The following is a 22238-nucleotide window of genomic DNA, read 5'->3' as shown; positions in this document are numbered from 1 at the left end:
GTAATCCCAACCTCCAGACCTAGCTGAAATCTGGGCTGGGCGTTCGTGCGGTTAGCTGTTTGCAAGTGGCCATTTTATGATAGGACAAGACTGGGCAGTATGTTAACCCTTTCCTCGCCTGAACAGACAGTGTCCAATGTGTCTGTGCACATATTCAAGAGTGTTTTGGGCTGGCTTTGGGGGAATTAGAAGAGGTTCTGTCTTTGGGAGAGCTGGAAAGGGTTAAATATTGCACCAAAATATCTCATAGGCTGATTTTACAGGTATTCTCTGTTGACAGATGGTGTATTTATGCAATAACAATACAAATTAATTTAAAAGAAACCAAGTCTAAAGGTTCACTTTGAGCTTCAAGCTTCTTAGACAAAATGCTAAAGGTCTCTGAAAAGCAAAATGACACTTGAGTATGACTTGTGTCTCGAGGGAGATTTTTATGCCTTAATTATAATTTTTTTAATTGTAATTCATATCAGTTCATTGTCTGGAGTGGAAGATTCTCTTAGATTTGTAGATTTCTATAAAAAGAAAAGAACTTTCTGTATCAACATGTGGCTATGTATGTATATTGGTATATTTCTCTATACATATATGTATATATATGTGTATATATATATGTATGTAACAGATATTTACATAGAATATACTGTACATATACACCCACTCCTGAACTTGTATAGGCTGTGTATAAGTATAAAATGGCCACATCTCTTTGCGTGTGTCTGTCCCCGGAAGGGTGGACTGATTGTTTTTGGATGTCTGCAGCTGTTACCTTGAAGGATGCAATTTCATCTTTCATTTATTTTTCCCCATCTAGACTGTATCAGGATAAACTGTAACGCCAGTAAGTTTTCCCTCAAGTTTCATTTTGTTCTCTTTCTATATATATTAAAATAACTTTATTTTCTTTGCTGTTTTATAAGCTGTTTTTATTTTCTTTTTTTCTTTTTTTTTCTTTTCTTTAAAAAAATCTTCTGAAATTGAATAGTTTGGGTGGGATATAAAGCTGGAGATGGAGGAGGGAAGACTTTAAGGTGATTGTATGTGGAAAATTTTGTATTAGGTTTCTGCAAGGAGGAGATGAACTGTTATTTCATAGCTTTGCAGAAGAGCACCTCAGGAACCTGATGAGCTGATACTATATTTCACTGGTAACCTATTGTCTTTATGAAAACTTTTAAGGAACCACATAAGAATCACAACAGGTATTGTATGCACTTCTCCACTACAAAAAGCACTATTTAAAAGCAAAGAAAAGAACCTTCAAACTCTTGCTTTCTGACAGAATGGTGACAGCTCAAAATGATATTTATTCAAAGCTATTTATTTTTATTTAGGTATAGAATAAAGAAAAAGTAGATTTTACATTTAAAGTATGTTATATATACTATATATATATGTATGGCATTTGCCATTCTTAGATTTCTGTATGAAATTCCATCTGAACCTCTGGGTCACCTAAAATTCCTTTCAGTATGTAGCAGTAGGGAGGAAGGATTATAAAATTTCTGTGAAAAATAATAGTAAAAGATCATATTCAGTTCTAGACTGACTGAGCAAGCCAAATCTTTTCTGTTCCACTTCAAAGAGCTGATCAAACTTGGTGTTGGCCTCAAAGTAAAAAGCACTCCCCAAACACTGGAGCTGTTTAGCTCTCAAGTGTGCTTTGAGGCTTGTCTTATCTTGTTACCAGATTCCTGAATGGGCAGGTCCTCTGCATTAGATTTTATGTAGAAGTATTTATGAAGGGCAAATGCCAGCTGATTGAGACCCTACTTTGCACGAAATTCATTTTGTGAACTTGGGAAGTGGTTCCTGGGAGCCACTGGAACTGGGGAGCTCCCCTAGCTGAAGAGGAGCCCTGATATGCCATAGAAGCTTGTTCATGATAATTTACTTTATTTCAACTATTAAATTGTTATCTCAACCCATGTTTTACCTTTTTTTGATTTTCCTCCTCATCCCACTGATGGGAGGAGGGGTATAAACAAGCAGCTGCATGGTACTTAGTTATTGTATGGGATTAAACTGCTACAAGTGGGATTAGTCAGTGTATGACTCAAATCTTGAAAGGTCTTATTGAATTCCTTTTGCTCTTCGAAGTTTTCACACTAAATTTCAAGATAAAATGTGCAATAGGAAAAAGTGTCTTGAATGTGGTAGCTGAGATTGCTAGATTTTACACAGCAGCGGTGAGGACATTTACATAAAAATAGGATCTTTTGCTTCATAAGAGCTCATATGCTCTTGCTGCTAAGCCATCTGTAACTCCATCAAAACACTTGCCCCATAGTTCTTCTTTATGTTTGTCATCTGAGGATCTATTTCCTCTGGTACTGGACAACAATCTGATGTTGTCAACATCAACTTTTGATGACAGCTTCCTGTTAAAGGCTTAGCTATGGAAGACTATCTTCAGGTGGAAATCAGCTTTAGTAGCAAGTAGCAATCATCTGTTTTTTATGCAAATAAAAAGCTAGCACTAATTGGAAGAAATATTAAAAAAATACAAGAAAAAAAGAGAGGAAAAAGAAGAGAATCATCTAATGAAAGCAGTGGAAAGACAGAATTTCATGGTTTTGTTAGTTTTCCCATAAGCATCAAAACATCTTGAATCATTTTGCTACCATGCATTTTTAATAGTTGAGCCTGTTGCATTTTTAAATACAGTCTTCCCCTGAAGGTTTAGATTTATTTCTTTATTTAAAACACATTGGATCTTCCTAATTTATTTTTTATGACGCTTTGCTGAAAACGAACATCTCTACTCTTAGTCCCTCCAATACCTTGTTTTTTTTGCTGCCTGTTGCAATAACTCAGGTCATCTGTCCTGTTTCCTAGAAGGGAACCTGCTGGGGATTGATGAAAACTGTACCCTTGAATGAATAAAATATGGTTAGGCAGAAGCAGACCCAATATCACTGTAAGCATTCCTGCAGGCACACTGACATTTACTTGTGCAGAGGGAGTTATCCACATACAGATATGTCTGCCAGGGTCTGTTGAAAAGAGCAGAAGTGTTTTAAAGTAACTTGACAAGTGGGCTTCCCAGCAGTTAAAGAGTTCTAGGTCAACCAGTCGCCACTGGTAACTGAATACAAAGGACCCAGTGCATGGTTTTAAAGGTAAACAGAGCTGTATTTTTTTGTTTGTGGAACATGTAGTTTAAGAGCCCACTCTTTCAAGCATTGAAGCTCATGCTATTTGAGAGGAGTCTTGCATATTGTCCCAGGTAAGCATTTACACTTGCTCTTAATTTTCATTGGAAAGATTGAGGGCTTTTCTCTTACGTATCTTTGAGCTATTGTATATCTGATGCAAAATATTGTTTTCTATAGTTTCATCTTAACTTCTCTTTGTGTTTCATAATTGTTGTACTTCAGTTTTTCACTGTCTCTGTACTTATTTTAATACTCATCTCATCCTTTCTTTTCACTCTTGAAGATACCTAAACTGAGCTTTTCTGTTTCTGCACATTTAGAAGACCCAACAATGCTTTTGCTCATACGTATGGAGCAGCATAGTAACTCTCTTTTTCCCTGAGCGCGAAATTAGCACAACCAAAAGCAGGACCAGGATCTCCAAATAAACTGTGTGAATAAACTGCATTGAATGATTTCTCAACATGCAGACATAATGGATAGCACAATTTTGTTGGTTGGATTCATGAGGAGAATAGGTATATAAATATAACTCTCTTGGATTTTTGCCTTTATGGATTTTCTTTTTATAAGATTTCCTAAGAAAATGGTCTCTTTCCTGTAAACTGTTTATTGAAATGTGTTGTTCACTTTGAAGAAAGTTCAAGTTGTGATAGTTTTATAGTTTGTCACATCTGGTGCTTGATTTTTCTTCATTTTTTCAAAGGTATTTAGTCCTTAATTTCATTATTCCATATTCAGTGACCCCACTTCATATCACATTAAATGTGGAAACTTTTTAGCATTGTACTCAGTATTAAGTTTGGAGGGCAGAGCTGTGTGTGTTACAGATTTGTTAGATTTTGGAGGTGTTCTCACTCAGTATTCTTTTTTGGATAGTACTCTTGGTCTAGTTCTTTCTCCTCACAAGCCTTTTATGTGGTGTGTCATTATTCAGTCACGTACTTTGACACTAATTCTGTGAGAAATCTGCCAAAAGTAGCTCCTTGGGACAGTGAACACTTCTCTCTTATTGCTTGTTATTTCATAATAAGGCCTTTTCTTCTCACTAAAGCTTCCAGACAAGACATCATCTATTTTCATGTCACTTTTAATGCCTCAAAACTTCCATATCTTCTTCTCTTACCTGCTGCTAAAATCATAAATGGAAGGGGGTAAAAAAATCAGTCTAATCACTACTGCACAGTTGATTCTGTGTCTCTGTGAGGTCTGACATTTAACATTTTGTTTGAAATCCAATAATTTTTGACAATCATGACATCTAGAATATGTTTGGTTCTCCTATTTCAGTTGCTGTGCTTACTGTATTTAGTGCCTTATTCAATGCAGTGTTAGTGATTCATTTTATTAAGTGCCACTGTAACAACATAAAATATGAATCTGTGATGTGTAACTTTATAGAAGAGGTTTAAAGTTCTCTTTTTTTCTGTATCATCATAAGTAAATAGAAAGCTGTGCTAACTCTAATCAAAATATTGTAAAACCAAGTGCACTTATCCGATTCCTAGTTATATTGCTGTCATTTTAATAAAATCTTAATAGTACTCTAACAAGAAAACATTCTTTTGAAAGTGAAGCAGTATGATTAAACACACACATCATATTTGTGACTGTAGTATCTCCTAGCTCCATTTAAACATAATCAGGAAGAAATTAATACTTATGCAGCCTGAAAAGTGTCAAGTCGATAGTATGTCATATTGTAGTGGTGAAAGCAAAGCTGGTGTCTGTCTGTAGCATCTGCACAGCCCAGCTGAGAATGATTTCACCTTTGAGCAGTCTCACACTTGTGATGCTGGTCTGGCTTTGTGCTGCTGCTGCACCACAGTGGAGGAGGAAAAAAGGGAGCAAGCCTGTCTTTGGAAGACTTCTTCTGTCAGGGAATCAAAAACAGTCCTCCCAGATATTTGTCAGATGGCAAGATAAGAGATCTGTTAGAGGAGAACCTGCCCTGCTAGATCCAACAGCCCAAGAAAAGTGAGGCTGCTGCCACTGTTTGCTCCCAGGCTCTATTTGTAGCCAGCTGAAGATGTTTTCTTGGCAGGCCCATTGTCAGAGTGCACGCTTGCTCACTGACCAGCATTCTTTCCAGTCTCTGGCACCATGAACATCTGGGCCTGTTGACCCCATGGTCTGACTCCAGTTGCAGCACTCATAGCTCCATACACACTCCTGCACTCACCCAGGAAAGACAAAGACAGGACAGGCTGCACTGATCAGATAGAAATACTGATCAGCAACTATTTACATGCCCAGCCCTTTTTATACCCTTACCCCTATATTTATTTTCCCACTCTTGCTCTTCCCAAAATCACCTAAACTTCTCTCTTTTTGTGCCTTTGGTTTCTCCCCTAAACATCCCATAGTAAGTCTGTCTGACCCCAAACTGCTTTTCCCCAGTGTCACATATGTCCCACTCTATGCAGCAATCCTCTTAATCCAAAATGTGATATCAAGAGCTGGTCCAGCTATCATATAGTGATGAGTGTCATGTTTGGACACTGGAACCAGTGGCTCTGCTGGAACAGCCCTGGGAGAGACCTGGAAAGGTTTTCATTGCTCAGCAGTCTGTGATATATGCTCCCACCTCATGCTGTGCTCCATGCTCCTCTGGGCTTGTGGTGGGCTGATGGCCTGGATATAACCCAGGAAGATATTATATGTGTACTCCCCCTCTTGTTGTTGTCTCTCTGAGCTCCTTTATGGATGTGGAGATGAGCTTTATTTCATAATGCAACAAATTCCACTTCCCTGTGGCAGCTACTACAAAATGACCTCTTTTGTCTCAGACTGTCTTGATTCAAGCCCATTCCATGTCTCCAGTGGCAAAAACACCCTCTTGACTTAATGTAGTTTAGGAATGGCATTCTTCAATTTAGTACTCCCACTGAAAAGAAAACCATGAGCTGCACCCCCCACCCTTCAGTGGGAGACAAAAGCAGAGATGAGTTAAGAACCATTTATTGGAATCATCCATGAGATAAGAAAATGAATAGCAACAATACCAATAATGACAAATGTACAAAGAAAGGGTGATTTACATGCAAAATGCCCACCAAGCCTGGGACAATGAAAACAATGGCAGGCAGACCCTCCACCTACCACGCTTTCCCCATGACCAGAAGGGAATTTTCTTTCTTCCCAAAAGGGAGAGAAAGAGGGTCCCTTTCCCTGCCCTGGCAATGACATGAAATGGTGCTGAATAATATTAGGACCCTGGCCATGCTCACACAGCTCTAGGCTCCCCACTCTCATGGCTGCTGCAAAAAATTAACCCTGTCCTTAACCCCAACCAGGATGCATTTTCCAACTCAGAGGTTGTTTGGTACCCCTACAAAGTGAAGTAGTGGTGCTTCTGAGCTTGTTTTGCAAAGATAGCAGCCGAATCCATGCAATTATCAGTTGCAGTGGAGAGGATAAGTCCCTTTTTAGGCTGGGTTCCACATGGACATCTTCCATCTGGATGAGAGAAAACGTAAAGCACATATGACAAACTGCTCCACTTCAAGGATGTCTAGACAATATGTCTTCTGTAGATTACGGTGTGTAATTAGTTGTCAGGACATTCACTTTTTTTTTTTTTAACTCCAAGAACATTGGCACAAAACTGAAAGAAGTGAGTATTTTATATATTATTAATTCTGTTTGCGAACAACTCAGAGCATCTCTAATGAGGCTTTAAATAGTTATAAAGAAAAAGACAAAAATCAATCAGCACAAGCACTGCTTGCTATGTTGGGTGCCACCTGTTCTGTAAATTTAAGGCCAAATCAGTGAGCTTTAAGGATCAGTGGATACTGGATAAGGAGTAACTGCTCAAGAGGTACTAGTGATTGCCATTATTGGAGGCAGAACATTGGGTTTAAGAGCACAGGCTTTTCACAATGTCTCTAATCCTTCTCATCCAGACAGTGCCATGAAGACTGAGGTTTTGCTGTGGCATAATTGATTTGAGCAATCATGAACTCTGGTTTGCTCTGTCACAAGGTCCCTGAATCCCAGAATATTTCATCAGGGGCCACAGATGTAGGCTACAAACACAGGTCCATGTTTGCTAGAATTCAGCTAGGCCTAGCTGTTAATTAACAGCAGTCAGTCTTCATCTTCCAGCTAATACTTTCCCTTTGAGAGTGTCAGTTCTGAGTCTTCAGTTCCAGTATGCAGGGAGAGACAGGTCATCAGTATGGAGGGATGGCAATGATGAAAGCAGAGCTTGCCAGAATGTGTTCTGTGTTATTTTACCTAAATTGCTGTGGTGAGACCTAACAAGAAAGAAAACTAACCTTGGAAACTCAGCAGTCATCTGTGAGGAATCAATGACCCACTTTTGGAAAACAGCTCTTCTGGTTTACTGGCTATCATTCCTACCCCAGCAGCTTTTCTTGATTCCTTTTGACTTTTGAAAAGATTGTTTGTTGTACATTTATATATATATGATTTTCAATTCCTTTAGCCTCTCACCCCTTCTGTGGGATTATAACTAAAAAAGAGAACCGTTTTGAAGGTCAAAACAAATTATATTAATCATCCTGTCAATCACAAAGATAGATACCCATTACTTATGTTAGAAATGCTAGTTAAGTATTGGGATCCTGGATGCTATAAAAAAGATTATAAAATATGAAAAGTTTGAGGTAGGTTTTTAAAAAAATGTATTTATTTTTATTTTATTTTTAGAGGAGAAAGATACTGTTGGTGAAACTTGGAGTAACTGAGGAAGAAGGCTTGTGATGCTGGGTTTTATTTAATGATACATTGAATTAACTAATTGTGGTCAGCATATTTCTCTCTTATTCACCAGTTATAATATCGTCTTCCTTTGTCATGTCTGGGGAAAACAGTCTTGTTTCCTTTTTTCCTTTTCTATTGCAATATTTGCAGGATCTCAGCCAGGATGCCTGGGGAAAAAATAAAAGGCTTTGATAGAAAACCATGTAAGCACCTCAATTTGTTATTTTGGCCACTTTCCTTGTATAAATTGATTTGTGTTCTTTTCAGATCAGCTGTCATCACTTGCACTTTCCTCAGTGTTTTGGTTTAACCCCTGTAGGTGGTTAAGAAGCACATAGCTGCTCTGTCACTCTCTGCCTGTCTGTGTATTATCAACACTGTTTTACTTTCAAATCCAAAACATGGCACCATGTGTGTTGCTCTGAAGAAAATTAACTCCCACTCAGCCAGAACCAGTACACTCAGGAAGAGAACATACTCTTGAAAGCTTGTGAACATTTTGATATAGAACTTAAAAAGGCAGTGCTTTTGCTGCCATACAGTGAAATAGATGGCTAAAGGTAGACTGAAACAATGTCATTTATGGTGTCCAGCCATCAAGTATTTGGTAATTTCTTTTTTCATTTCACTTATTTTCTTTTTTTTTTACACAAGGCACTAAGTTTGAGCAAACTTGGTGCATGAGAGGTAGCACCAGGGAGCTGTGTGGGAGTATGAAAGATGTTTCCAGGATCAAGATGTCAGGCTGTTGATTATCTCAAAATCAAATAGTGACTGCATTAGGACTTTTGTATTGGCTACTTTTTCCAGGAATGGTAAGAGGGCTGATAATAGAGAAAAATTGCCTTTCCACAGCTGAGAGTTTTTTTCCAGATTTAACAATCCTCACACATCCCACATCTTTCAGCAGTGACTGCTACTGTCCTGCCACTGTGATCCATCACATTGCCTGTATTTTCCACTGCTAGGCTGGTTTGTCTGGAAAAGGCACTGCTCCTAGAAAATTTCTCTCTGGGAGCAGAGAACTGCAATTGTGCACAAGAGTAAGAAGTTCACTTTGAAAATATCCATTGATGCTTCTCTGCTTAAATATTAGTAGCTAAGAGGTGAGCTGGGGAAAGGTGAGCTGTAGATTTATGATCTGCCTCTGGAAGAAGCATCTTAGAGATGTTTGCTGTTAGTGCAGGGGCAAAGTGAGTGTAGAACAAGAACCCTTTTTCTTCCAGAGAGGGTTTTGCTTGGTCAAGCTGGTGCACACTGGTGTATGATGCATTTGGCAAGCTTGCATTGCTGCTGCATCTCTGGAAACATGAAAGCAGAACTTTCAGCAATAATGTTTTCTAATGTCTTATCTTCTGCTCCTTTCAAAAAAAAAGGTGATTCTTGAGATTCCACGGCCAAGAAGACAGTAGTTGCCTTCTTGCTTCTTTTGTGCAAAGGGAGTACAAGATTTGGGAAGCCTTGATGGCAGGAGAAACCTGACCAAGATGCCAGAGATGTATCTGATCAGTGGTGAAGATTCATTATATCATTATAAATCATTTTCTACCTAGCGGAAAATGCAATATGCTGAGCATTTTCATTCTGAATGTGAAAAAGTTAGAAAGCCTGAGAGAAGTTCTCAAGTAATTTCCCATTAAAATTTCTTTCTAATTTGTGTCACTTCAGTGATTGCTATATTAAACAGTCAAGTGAGCTCACTTCATTATGGAAAAATAGCTTCTTCCTTTTGGTGGATTTCCCAGTGTCCAGGCCTGACTATGAGCTGGAAATCAAATCACCAGGTAGAGTTTTAATCATCTAAGGATATTTTTTGATTTTTGTTTGCTCATGAAATTGGAGTACAGAATCACCAGAAAGCTTGAAACAAAGCAGGAAAGTTATTATGCTAATTACCTGTTAATGAAAGAGTAGGGTCAGATAAGGATTTAATTGTATATTAATAAACTGCTAGCGTGCTGACATAATTTGGATTAGTGTGTTTTCTGTTTACCTTTTTCTTGTAGGGGAATCTTATTTGAAATTATTCAGCCCACTGTTTTGAACTTGTAGGGAAAAGAAGAAATGTAGTTGGTGTTGCTTTTTGACTCATGAGAGCATCTTTCAGCTTTCAAGCTGTTGGTACTTTACCATCTGTTAAAGCACTTAAACAATTTAAAGTTGCAGTCTTCCATCTAGCATGGTTCTCCTCCTGAATTTGTGGAGTTCAGTTCTTAGCTTCAAGAGGAGAGACAGAATTTGCCAAATTGTTCTGCTGCAAGCCTTTCTTACCTGAGTTGAGGAAAGATATCACAGGTTTGGTATTTCATGGTCCCAAAACCCAAGTCCATATGCATTTATTCAATGCAAATGAATAAATGATTTCCAGATATTGAACAGATTCCCTACATTGCAGTTGACCTGTGTAGATTTTATAACGGTACAGGTTCTAATTTGAACGAAGTGGGTTTGCACATTCAGTGCAAGAGAAAAAACTGCTTGGTGCAAATGTTGCTGGCATTTTATCATTCCTTTTTTAAAGAAAGAACTATTATAAAAATGTTTTAATGCAAAGAGGCCCTGGTAAGAGCTATATATATATATATGAGAGGTTTTTTCCTTGCAGGCTAGTAAGGAGTGTTTGCTTAGTAGGGTAGTGAATGAAGCCAGGAGTTTATAAGGGCTCCTACAGATTAAATATTCATTGCTGCTAATATGTAGCCAGTTCTACTCTGAAAGATGGCATCAAAGATAATGTGGCAACTCTGAACTTTAATGCAAGATGGTAGAAGCATATTTGTAGAGGACTACAGAGATTTTTAGAGGTCAGTACCCAACTGGCCAAACCATACACTAGTGGTAACTATTTTACTGTAATGGTAATTGCATATTCCCCAATCACATTGTTACTGTAGCCTATTCTGCCACCAAATTACATTCTCTCATGAAAATACAGATCATACTCATAGAATTGCCAAAATATTGATGGATAAGTGTGGATAATATCATGTCCTTTTTTCTTTTTTTTTTTTTTTGTCATGGGCAGAAACTAGCCGCATTTAGTTCAGTGATTTCTTATATTAGAAAGAATGAAAGATTCTTACTTGCAATTTATTATATTATTATATTTTTCTGCTTAGGACAATTTTAGATTAAAGGAAACTTACTTCCTAAATTATCATTGCCACTGAAAGCAGCACCAATAAAATGGACCAGTTTTTGTGGTAATAAAAGTTTATAATATTTCACTCACTAGTCACACTTTGATTTATGTCAAGCATAATAAAATACAACAGAGAAGGTGAAGCAGCATAAAAATGTATAAAAAGGCAGAACTTTTTTCTTTCTCTGTCTCACTCTTTTTTTTTTTTTTTTTTTTTCTGCACAGCAGTATTTTTCAGGAAATACTGTATCCAGCAGGGCTGTATAGAAGGAATCAGGTCTGTGTGTGCTTATGCTGGGAATGCCAGTACCCAGTTCAGGCAAACTTTCCTGACTCTGGTGCACTCCATGTGTGTCTTAGAGAGGGGGCTGAGCACCATCTCGTGGTGCAGCTGGAGATTTTGTAGTCTCCTCTCAGTTCATGTGCTGAGAAACTTGTAAGTACATCTCCAAAGTGATGTGATCATTTTGTGTTTGCTATGTTATTGTTTTGTACCTGTGAAAGGGTTGAAGGTATGTCCACAGTGCTTTGTAGAAAGCAGCAAATATGAAGATTCTGTTCACTGGCAGAGCTGTGTGAGACTTGAATGCAAACAGGTGCTTGACAGTAGCAGTGGGGTACCATATCTTCTGTGCTCAATAGGATGCAATTAATGGATAAAGCATGGACTGTGCCATAGGCCAGCACTGATCAGCACAGCAAACAACTGTGTGCTCTGCTTCCTTGGAGTTACTTCTTTTTGCCTCAGATGAAAACAGCTGATGCCATGCAGCTGAAGCTTTGTGCCTTAAATACTACAAGCACAAAAATGGAGACTGAAGGGACTGCCAGGCCATAGCAGAAACTACTGTTCTGTGTCTCTGACAGCTGCACCAGTTCAGGTTATCCTGACTGCAGTATTCTTTCCTAGAGATCACATCCACACACTGTGGATACTGTATTGCATTTAAAATATTTGTTTCTGCCATCTGCATCTGATTCCAAAAGTAGAGTTCAGGAAAGCTAGTGATACCTAAGATCAGGCTTGATGTAATAAGAAAAGTATGCATGTATAAGTATGTACAGAACATCTTTATAAAATATATCAGTTGGAATACCTATAAAAATGTTTAACACCTCCTGAGATTGGAAATTTCATAGAATACTTATGGAGCTGAAGTGTATTATAATAATTCATACAGAAATATGGATAATTCTTCATAATAGGAACAGCCAAGAGTGGATGTGGGGCAGCTAGGCTAAGAAGGTACAGAAAATATTTGTTAAACCCGGTCATATTGTCGTAGCTGATATTCAGTCATTCCTAACTAGGCATGAATTCAGAAAGGAGTTTCCTTGGTTAGGCTGTAGAAACCCAGGGCAGCACATGGAAGACATGATGTTGCTTTAAAGCCTCAGCTGAAGCAGCTGGAACCTCTCTTAGAATTCTGAGTAGGAGTAATTAAACAAGTACATATGAAGTCCATTTTAAGCTAATATTGGAACTGCATCTGATGTTAATTTCATAACAAAAACCCCTGACTTCAAATTTCTGCAAGATCTTGTGCTTTTCCTTACCGTAAATTCAGTCTGATGCTTTTTGAGCTGAGCCAAGATAAACTTGAAAAAGAAGTGTGTTTCACCATTGCACAAAGTGATTCTGGCAAGGGAGCTATTGAAAAACAGGACAAAGAACTTGGGCTCTGAAATTTGTTTAGGGAGCCAAAGGGCTGGAGAACGTTTCCTTTCAAATTGCAAAGTGTGAATGTGGAAGGTGCAGTGTGGGAAAATGTTACTGTGAATGAGACTCAGCCACCTCTCTCACTATGGGTAATAGAAAAGTGAAAAGATACTTTTTGATAGCATTCCAAGATACTTTTTACTTGTTTCAGGTAAAGTTTGATGCATCATAAGGAAATATTTCTTCCTTATTTTGACAAGAAGTACTTTTCTGCTTTGCCCTTCCAAGCAAAGCCGTTTTGTCCAATTCACTCAAATGGAGTTAAAATACAAATCCATTCCTCTTCCTTGCATCACTTTTTCTATTTTTCAAATGTCAATTATTTCTGTACTGTAAGGGGAAAACAGCCAGCTTTCTGTCATTTTGATTGCTGAAACTATGGTTTTCAATAGTCCATTAGGAGGTTATTAAGATGTTTTTCTACTTTAGCTCTATTTTGCAGAGGTACTGAGTGTAGTCAACTGCTGTCAAATTTCACAGGATTTTAGATGTTCAGCATTTGTGAAGAATCAGATCTTAAGGCCTTAAGAGATCTACTCCCAAATACTATGGGGAAATTTTCAGAACTGAAATTATGAGAATTGATAGGTTCTGTATATTTTTTCCTGTTGTGAAGTAAATTAAGTAAATCCAAGTTCTTGGTACAGATATGTCTTCATGTTGGGAGAGCTGTTGCCTAATTCAAACACCGTTATCTGAATGATTTAGATCTGAGAAGACTGAGAATCTCAGTCACTTAGCTTTGAATGCAAAACTGTGTGTTTTAATGTATTACAGATTTACTTCTGGGGACCTGTATCATGTTGAGACTCCATGGGTAAACGTGAACACATTTTCATGTAAGATTTCTGCTTTTCCTTTTTCTGACTGGAACAGAAGTGTAACAGTAACATCACTTTCATGAGAGCTTTGGGAATATATAAAAACTTAGAGATATGTGTAGAGCTGCCGTTCTGATAAAATAAAGGAGGGATGTGTAGTAAAATACACATCCTCTTACTTCCCTTTTTTTTTTTTTTTTGCGGAGGAACAGTAACTTAATCTGAAAATGGGCAAAGGCATTGCTTTGTTTTGGCACCTCTTTTTTGATCACAGCACTGATAGAATATTTGATTCTGTTTCATCGTGAGTTAAGACTTGAGCCTAAAATTCTGAAGAATTCTTAAGCATTTTTTTGTCTTTAGAGTATTATACTGATGCTGATGATTCAATACTTATGAGGCTGCAATAATGGTAGAATTACTGTCACCATGGAATTAGTGAAGGACAAAATGTGCAGAAGCAGTAGCAGTGATATTATGGGCTTTCAAACCTGCCCTAATATGGTACCATTCTTCAAGCACTTCTGACAGTGATGGAAAGCTTTGTTGCAGCCGTTCAACCCTGGTGCTACACTACAAGTTTTAGTAGAGAGGGATGTACAAGCAAAAAGAAAGATTATGCATTCTTACTCACTCTTGTTTCATTACTGCAGCAATAGTATATGGAAGGATCCAACTTCTACTTTTGTAAGAAGGATATGTGACTGAATTTATTGCCAGTGCACTTTTTGGAAACCTGCAGGCTGCATACTGATTGAAAGAAAAGGGCTTAGCTGCTAAGTACAAGTACACCTGAAACTGATCAGTTAGGGATAAAGCACCACCCATGAAATGTGAACACTAATTGCATGTGTTAATTGCATTCACTACTGAAATAAACCTCACATTCAGTCTCATGGGACAGTAGTTTCAGACCTTTTGCTTCTAAGTCAGTCTTCTGAAACTGTAGTAGATCCAGTGTAAATTCTGTACAGATTTTGGAAGGGCAGAGGAAAATCTAAGAAGAAATTTCCCAAGAGGATTGAAACCACATTTGAAATTCAGCACTTTCTGAAGAAACTTATCTGAAGTACTAATAAAATCACTGGCCTGCAATTTCTCCAGCTGCAAACACAGAGGTGAAACAAACTCAAACCCTAATTTCTAAGCACCAGAGCTTGTAGGGAAGTTTGAATCTGTTCTTATTGAGTGTAGAAACTCTCAATGGAAGATCAGGTGGTGATTAGTGTTGTACATTGTTCTGCTTACAGTTAGTTTATAGGAATACTATTAGTGAACAGGTCATAAAGGGTCATTGTGCTGTGGAACTGTTGATCTAAAGAGACAGATGTTTCTAAATCACTTCAATCATCAGTCCAGTGCCCCAACTCTCTTCCTGTTTGGTTGGTCCAAACTTCAAACTTACTTTCTTTGAGTACTGAGAATTCTATCTATAGCTTCTAGGATTTCTACAGTGGCTAGAGACGGGGCCTAGCATCCCCATTCCTGCCTCACTTCCACAGCCTTCTACTGTGGCCAGCTCTCGTGTGTTCACAGGCAAGAGAGGCCAGAATACTTATATTTGAAAAGGATAAGGCACTTCTGGTAGGTGAACTAATTTATGTCCATAACCTGATTGCTATCTAGTATCAGAGAATACCAGTATGCTGACATTGAAGAGAGGTAGTTTGTCCTTGCTTTGATAAAAACATCCTATTGGTGCCCTCATGGCACAGGATAGTACTGCTTCTTTTTTGATATTAAGTACTTCAGGTCTGTATGAAGAAAAACCTAGTTTCAGTTCTTGCTCATAGGAATTATATCTATGTATGGATTGCCATATATTTTTACAGGATGACTTAGAGACAGAATCTGCTCTGAAGATTTTATTATCCAAATGTGTTCAATGATAAAAGGCATAGCGGGAGGATATGGGCATTCATATTTAGACTAATGATTAAATTAAGCAGTATTTAGTTTGTTGACACTAGTCTCTCTTTAGTCAGTGAAGAGGACTAAGGTCTTCCAGAGGATGGTTTGAAGCTGGAAGCTAACTCAGCCTCCTCCAGTGGGCAATCTGGGGCCTCCTGCACCTCCTGGTGATTGTCAGGAGCATTGCCTGATAGAGGCTTCTTAAATCAACATCACCTCACAGCCCCTAGATGATGATGATGATAATAATAACAACAACAACAATAATAATAGTCTCTGTAACTCTGCAGTATCAGGACTCTAGGGAAGTCATTTATTTACCAGAATTTCATCTTTTCAGTGGTGTGCAGCTAATAATAGTGACCTTCTTGCCAGAAGGCTTTAGGAACTGCAGTCATGAATGTCTGTAATGGCTTTAATATCATAAGTACAAAGGTATTGTGCAAACATATTTAGTGCCTATGAAAGAATTGTGAATTTCTGTTTATTACCCATGACATTGCAGTAATAAGTGGCAGTAAGATGAAATGTTTTTCAAAATGTTACAGGCCAGATTGTCCGGCTGGTTCATTTTGGTAGAATCACAGCAAGCAAATTTTTCTCTTTTATGTGTGGTAATTAGTTTCCTGAAAGAAATCAAAGAAATCAAATCCATGGCATATGTGTAATTTTAGATGTAGTTATTTAGATAGATATACCATCAATTCAACGGAAAATGCCACACCAATGGGAATAAAAAAGCCAGATTAAACTGCAGTAAAGAAAATGAACTGAAATGAGCAAGGAGATATGGAAATATTTACAAAAATAAGTTTGTGCAATATTGCATCCATACACGATCAAATCTTACAATGAAATTTGAAAGTGTTATTAGCAGTTGTCTCTCTCCTGTGCTTTGATTTTTCTGTATTTTTTGAGAAAAGCACATTGAGGGAGATAACTGTGTTTTTTGCACCAGTGCCTTCATCTTCAGAAATAGTTTGAAATTATGAACCTGATTCTTAAACAGCAATGAAACAATTGCTCAGTCTCCTGCATCAGCAATAACTGGACTGCTGTAAATGTGGTTAGTATGTAAGGGTTTATAGGCTTGGTGTTTATGCACTGTAGTTCAGATTCAGGTGTAATTTCCTAAAAATGACAGAATAATTAGTCCAGAATGATGAGGTTGACATTAAGAAATTATACTGGCTTGTACGTAATTGCATATCTCTCTCTGGATGGCTGGAATATCAGCAGACTGGGTAACAGGTTACCTGGTTTATGATACTCTACATATATGATATTTTGCTTCTTTCATTACTATACACCAGAACTAGATAGCTACCTTACAGACATGGCAGTCTCTTAGTTGCTGTGGGAAGGAATACTAAAGCTAAAATTTGCTTGTGTGCTAAAAATTTATAAATTCTTTAGGTAAAAGCAAAGAGATGATGCTGATCCTGTGCCATGATAGCATGATCTGTTTACCCTGTTAAATGTTGTGATGGGTTTTATGTCACTGTGGTTTCCCTTTGGCCCGTGCACTGGGAAATGTCATTACAGCCGTGACTGAAGCTGTGCCTGTTGACATGGCTTTCTCTTTGCACTCATGGAAATATCTAGGGCTGTGGCTCCTGTGGTTTGCCTTGGCAGAGTGGCAGGAGGTCAGTGAAACACTGCTGGCATTAAACTTCATAGCTTTGATGAGATTCTTGTTTTGGAATCTGAGATGAAACCGAAGTGGATTGTTACTGAAATTTTCTTCTAATTATGCAATTATGTCATAGGCATCTTCATGTTGTACAGGAGTGTTCATGTGATTATCAACTCTATACATATGATCAGAATTTTTCTGGTTTTAACTGTGTCTCCTGGCATTTCATTTAATAACAATACAGAGACAGACATACAAGGTCTAGTGACGCACATGTAATTGGAATATGATTCTGTTTTTTCCTGAAGAAGGCAATATTCCTTTTGAATTTGAGTCAGAAGCACAAAAACAAGTATTATCAGGAAAAGAATTGTAATGTGCATCCCATATAAAAGAGTGAAATAAGTTCTTGGATGAGATTTGAAAAAATGTGGTATGTTAGCTAGGTAAAAAGGCATGGAGGAAATGCAGAGGAAGAATAGTTTTAATTGGAAGAGACTAAATTATGTGTGAGGGGATAGAAAGAGATTGAAAAGAGACCAGTTTTAAATAACAAGTGAAGGTGAAAGATCCAAAAATAATGAAAGAAATTGTAGTTTTGACAAGGTCGGTTTTAGATGTCTAAAAGTGGAGTGCAGTCATTTTTTCACTGTGGGAAATCATGAGAAATATGTGAGAAGGGAGGGTCATCTGTTCATGAGAATAAACTATTAATTTTTTTTTTTAAAGTGAACAAGTATTCTCAAGTCAGAGCAGAGAGACAATGAGGCCTTGCACTTCTGATCTGGGTGTATAATATATAATATGTGGCAAATTGGCTTCCAAATTGTTTCAGCTTGGTCTTAACCTGTTTGTTTTGGAGCTCTCATGTACCTTGAGAATAATTGTTCTCTGCCTTTCTATAAATAACACCAAACAATACCAGAGCTCTGACAGCTGCTGCTTTGATCTGAACATACAAAGCAACGTCCAAGCCTTGGAATATAAAAGAGGAAATCATGCTCAAAACCACACTGTGTGTGTGTATGTAATTTTTTGTTATAGATTGGAGCCATTTTTCTTTACCTCCCGACTTCTGGGAGAGTTTCTGTCTTTAGAATTTCTCAGCTGCGATCGCTGAGCACTCTTGCACACTGTATGTTCGCTGAGTGCATCTATCAATTGGTATATGGGCCTTAATGGTTCTGCATGGTTTTGTGTCTTTACAGAATCTGTTTATCTTGCCAGTCAGTCATTTGTTCTTTCACTCTGTCTAATCTTTTTCTGTTTTTATTGATTTGTTCATGCCGAGGGTACAGAAGAAAGAAGCCATTTTAACTGCTTTGTAAATAGCTAGAACAAGCCAGCTGAACTTGCATGTTCTGTCTTTTCAAGGCAGGTCTAAGATTGTGTTTCTACTTTCACCAAAACCACTGCCAAAAATGTGAGTGCTAATGCAGAGAGATTTTCAACAGAAGCAAATATTTTTTTCTTAGATAAAAATATGTACCAGGTTTAAAAATCTGTGCCTAGCACTGCTCATTGAGTTTTTCTTTCTCCATGGCACTCTGCATCTTCTGTGGCTTCAGCTGCTTTTTCATTAGAGAAATATAAAAATTAGGCAGTGTCAGTGAAGTGTCATTTCTACAGCTGTTGGGCAGCTTGAGACAAAAGTTGCTGATGCAGGCAACTCAATGCAGGGACAGGAGGTACATCAAGTCACATGAAAAGACATGGGCTTTGGATTTCTAGTAAAAATAAGGGCAAATGTGACTCCACCAGCTGAGTTATCCAGGATCCTTGCTGTTCTCCATACCCTGTCATCAGCAGCACAATAACTGCTGTTGTCCAGTGCCCTTTCCCCAAGCCTTTACTTTCAGTCATTTCAAAGGAGAATTTTCCTCTTTAGTACTACCAAGCAATGACTTTGCTTGCTTAACAGAAGGGACTTAGGGGCCCACTTAATTTTTCTGTTCTTTCCAATGTTATTCCTTCACTGGCCATAGGGCTGGCACACCCCTGCAGAGGGCGGTCACTCCCAGCTGAGCTCAGGCTGCCAGCTGAACCCTGTGTGTTCAGAAATACCACTCTCTGTGCTCTACACTTCCACTTTTCAAGCAGGTTTGCCCTGGACAAGTAACACCATCAAGACTGTGCCTGCTGGGTTGTGGTTCTGGCCACTATTTTTTTGTTAGTGGACTGTCCTGGAGGATTTTAATTGTGGGAAATGCAGACCTTATGAGCAGAATTGTCTGCTCAATCTTTATGACCTTCTGAAGTCAATCTGATGTGTGAGACAGAAGACTGTCCTTGATGTTTTTTCAGATAGGCTCAGATTTTTGAAACTGGTATTTAACTTTTGACATATGGATTAAAAAAGGAAAGAAGAAAGAATGTAGAAGTATCCTCTCACATGAAAGCCCTTCTCTCCAGCCTCTCCACAACGAGAATTAGTTCCCTCAACATACTGCATGTTTTTGATCCTCCTCTCAAATTCCTGATTTTTGAATCATGAGAGATTAATCCTATGAATTTGGTTAATTTTGATCCAAAAGAGATCCAGTTGGGAAAGTACAATTTTGCTGCTAATTGGTATTATGTTGATATTGCTTCCAAGCCAAGAATTCTCAAGGGTTTTTTGGACAGAAAGTTTCAGAGGAGGTAGTGCTAAATTGAACCAATTGTCTACCCGCTGCAGAGCAAAAGCCCACAAGCATTTCCTTGCCACTAAATAGATCTAGCATTTCTTTCTTCACTCATTATAATAGTTCATCTGGTGACAATTCTTGGCATTCTTTTGCTTGCTAAACACTGAACTATGATATCTGCTAGCATCTTCCCCTTTATAATAATATGGAAAAAATAATGCACAGGCTGAACTACTGCTGCTAAGAAATATTTATTCTCAGAAGGAATCTGGCTCTTTGTTATACACTGACACTGAATATTTAAATTACAATCTTCTAATCTTTCATTTACATCACCTAGAGGGTGTTGAATAAATTAAAAATAAATGCAACAATATTCTGCCTAGAGACGGAATCTGACAGGGAATCAACAATTTTCCAAAATGTGGGGCTGGTTTTCCAGCTCCCATCTTTGTCAGGAGATTTTCAGTGTTTGATACTCCTAAAGCTATATATGTCAAAAACTAAATAGCAGTTTTGATAATCTGAGCTTTTCTGAAGAAGCACTGAGGACAGTTTGCTGTCTCACACTGCAGACATGGCCGTGTCCCTGCGTTACAAGGGTGTACAAATTGAGTAGACAATTTTGCTTGTAAGCCTGTACTTCAGCATTTCAGTGTTAGTCACAAACTGAGAAGGACTAGGAAGGATGTGAATCACTGCTAGTGGGATTCTATGAAAAGTATTGCTAGAAAGAGGCCTTGCAGGTTTGGTAATTGAATAATTAACTGTCACCCTGATGGGAATACGTGACTAATAGAAAACCTCAAATTCAGATGTTATGCTTTGCAGCTAGTCTTAAATGCTAAGTTGAAGACTTAGTTTGATTTGAAAATCATGGAAACAGTGGTCAGTGTGGTACAAGCTCCTCCCTGGAGAAAGTGAGGTGTCCTACGAAATGCTGGGACAGTGACCACAGAAGTCATAGAATCCACATTAGTACATACAGGTCATGAACAACAAATTTAAGTACTCCACTGTGTCACCCATCTTCTGCAAAACACATAGACATACAATTGCCTATGATAATTTGTTTTCATGAGTTCGGCTTTACCAGCACATCTTTAGGTATTATCATTTGCCTTACATCGTGTATTTTGAGGCCTGAAGATGTAATAATGATCTATCCTGACCTCCCATAGGACTCAGGATTGATTTTTGTGTTTAAATGCCCTTTGAACTATGAAACATCTGTGTAGAAATATTTCGTATCTGGATGCATCACCATTCAGTCCCTTTGTCTTAAAATTTGTATCTTCACTAAGGATTTACAAGTCTCAAAATCCTACGGGGCATTTGCCAATTATACATTAAATATATGTAGTAAAGCCATAAATTGAGTCTGAGTTATTCAAATCCTGTATATGTACCTTTTTGAGAACTAATAATCACTGAACCCCATTCTCAGTGCTCAAAGTTAGGCTCATGCTATTTGGTATTATTAGGATCCTCTGGTAGTATTACTGGAATAGCAGTGCTCTGAATTGTACCACTGGTGCATCAGTGCCTTGACATCAGACACAGCCTTTTCATAGACCATCTCTGTGCCATTTAACTAGAGTTTGCAAAACTCTGCAGTCTTCAGCTCGGACCAGCTTATGCCATACTATGTGCATCCTCAGCAGACAGAGACTTTGCTGGGAGCTGTAGTCCTCCCTGAGGTTCTTCATAAAACTTTGGGCCTTCTGCAGGAATGTGGGAGTTGATTTGTACCTAAGATATTGCCAAGGTATGAAGAAAGTAACTTGAGTCCTGAATCTAGTCGGAATCCCTGAGAGAGGTGGAAACTCTTCTGAGTGAATGGGGATATGCCTTGACATCAGGGTGGGACAGATGGAACCCGGTACCATTTTTGCATGGCCAGACCATGCAGAGAGTAGCCCTACTTGATAGCGATAGGGACAGAAGCTGTGTAGGTGTTTCCTTTCCCAAAGGTGTGACCTGAAGAGTTGGGAAAGTGAGATTGAAGTCCTGTGACTGCCCAGCCAAGGCCTTCCCCTCATGGCATGGCACCCTTCTTCTCTCCCCAGCCATCAGGGAAGGGCTTTTCTTTGCAGATGAGTAACTATGTGTCTCGTGGGATTTCTACCAGTCTCTGCATTGTGATATTCTGTCAGCATTGTGGTATTCTGTCTTTCCCCCCCTCATCACTGTCTAGCATGTGCCATTGCCGCTGCTTTTACAGACTGAGGCCTTTTCATCTGTTGGCTCATTGTATCTTTGCTATTAAAAGCCCAAGAAAACAAGCAATTTGAAAAGTCTTCTCTCCTGTTAAGTAACAGATGGACTGGGGCAACAGGTGCAGCCACTGAAGTGCTGGAGCTCAGCTGGTGTGGGGCCGTTTGAGGCACTTGGGGAGGTGCTGGGGGCTGCAGCTGGGCAGGGCTGTGCTAAGGCCCTGGGGCTGCCTCCTCATGGGCTCTGCTCTCCTTTCCAGGAGCAAGAGATGTGGG

The 22238-nt window shown here is 38.5% G+C and overlaps 1 protein-coding gene across 8 annotated transcripts in view; it reads left to right on the top strand.

Moving 5' to 3' along the window:
• Nucleotides 1-22238, top strand: part of NRXN3 (neurexin 3) — a 962727-nt gene that overhangs the window by 339380 nt on the left and 601109 nt on the right. For 5 of the 8 annotated variants that reach the window (XM_064423706.1, XM_064423712.1, XM_064423707.1 and 2 more), the window contains one exon: nucleotides 815-841. The exons of the other annotated variants lie outside the window; for them this stretch is intronic. In XM_064423706.1, the coding sequence (XP_064279776.1) occupies nucleotides 815-841 (27 nt within the window). The remainder of the gene's footprint in view (nucleotides 1-814; nucleotides 842-22238) is intronic. 8 annotated transcript variants of the gene reach the window in all.

Source organism: Passer domesticus, chromosome 6 (assembly GCF_036417665.1).
Source record: "Passer domesticus isolate bPasDom1 chromosome 6, bPasDom1.hap1, whole genome shotgun sequence".
NCBI lineage: Eukaryota > Metazoa > Chordata > Aves > Passeriformes > Passeridae > Passer > Passer domesticus.
This window is presented reverse-complemented; position numbering and strand designations above follow the sequence as displayed.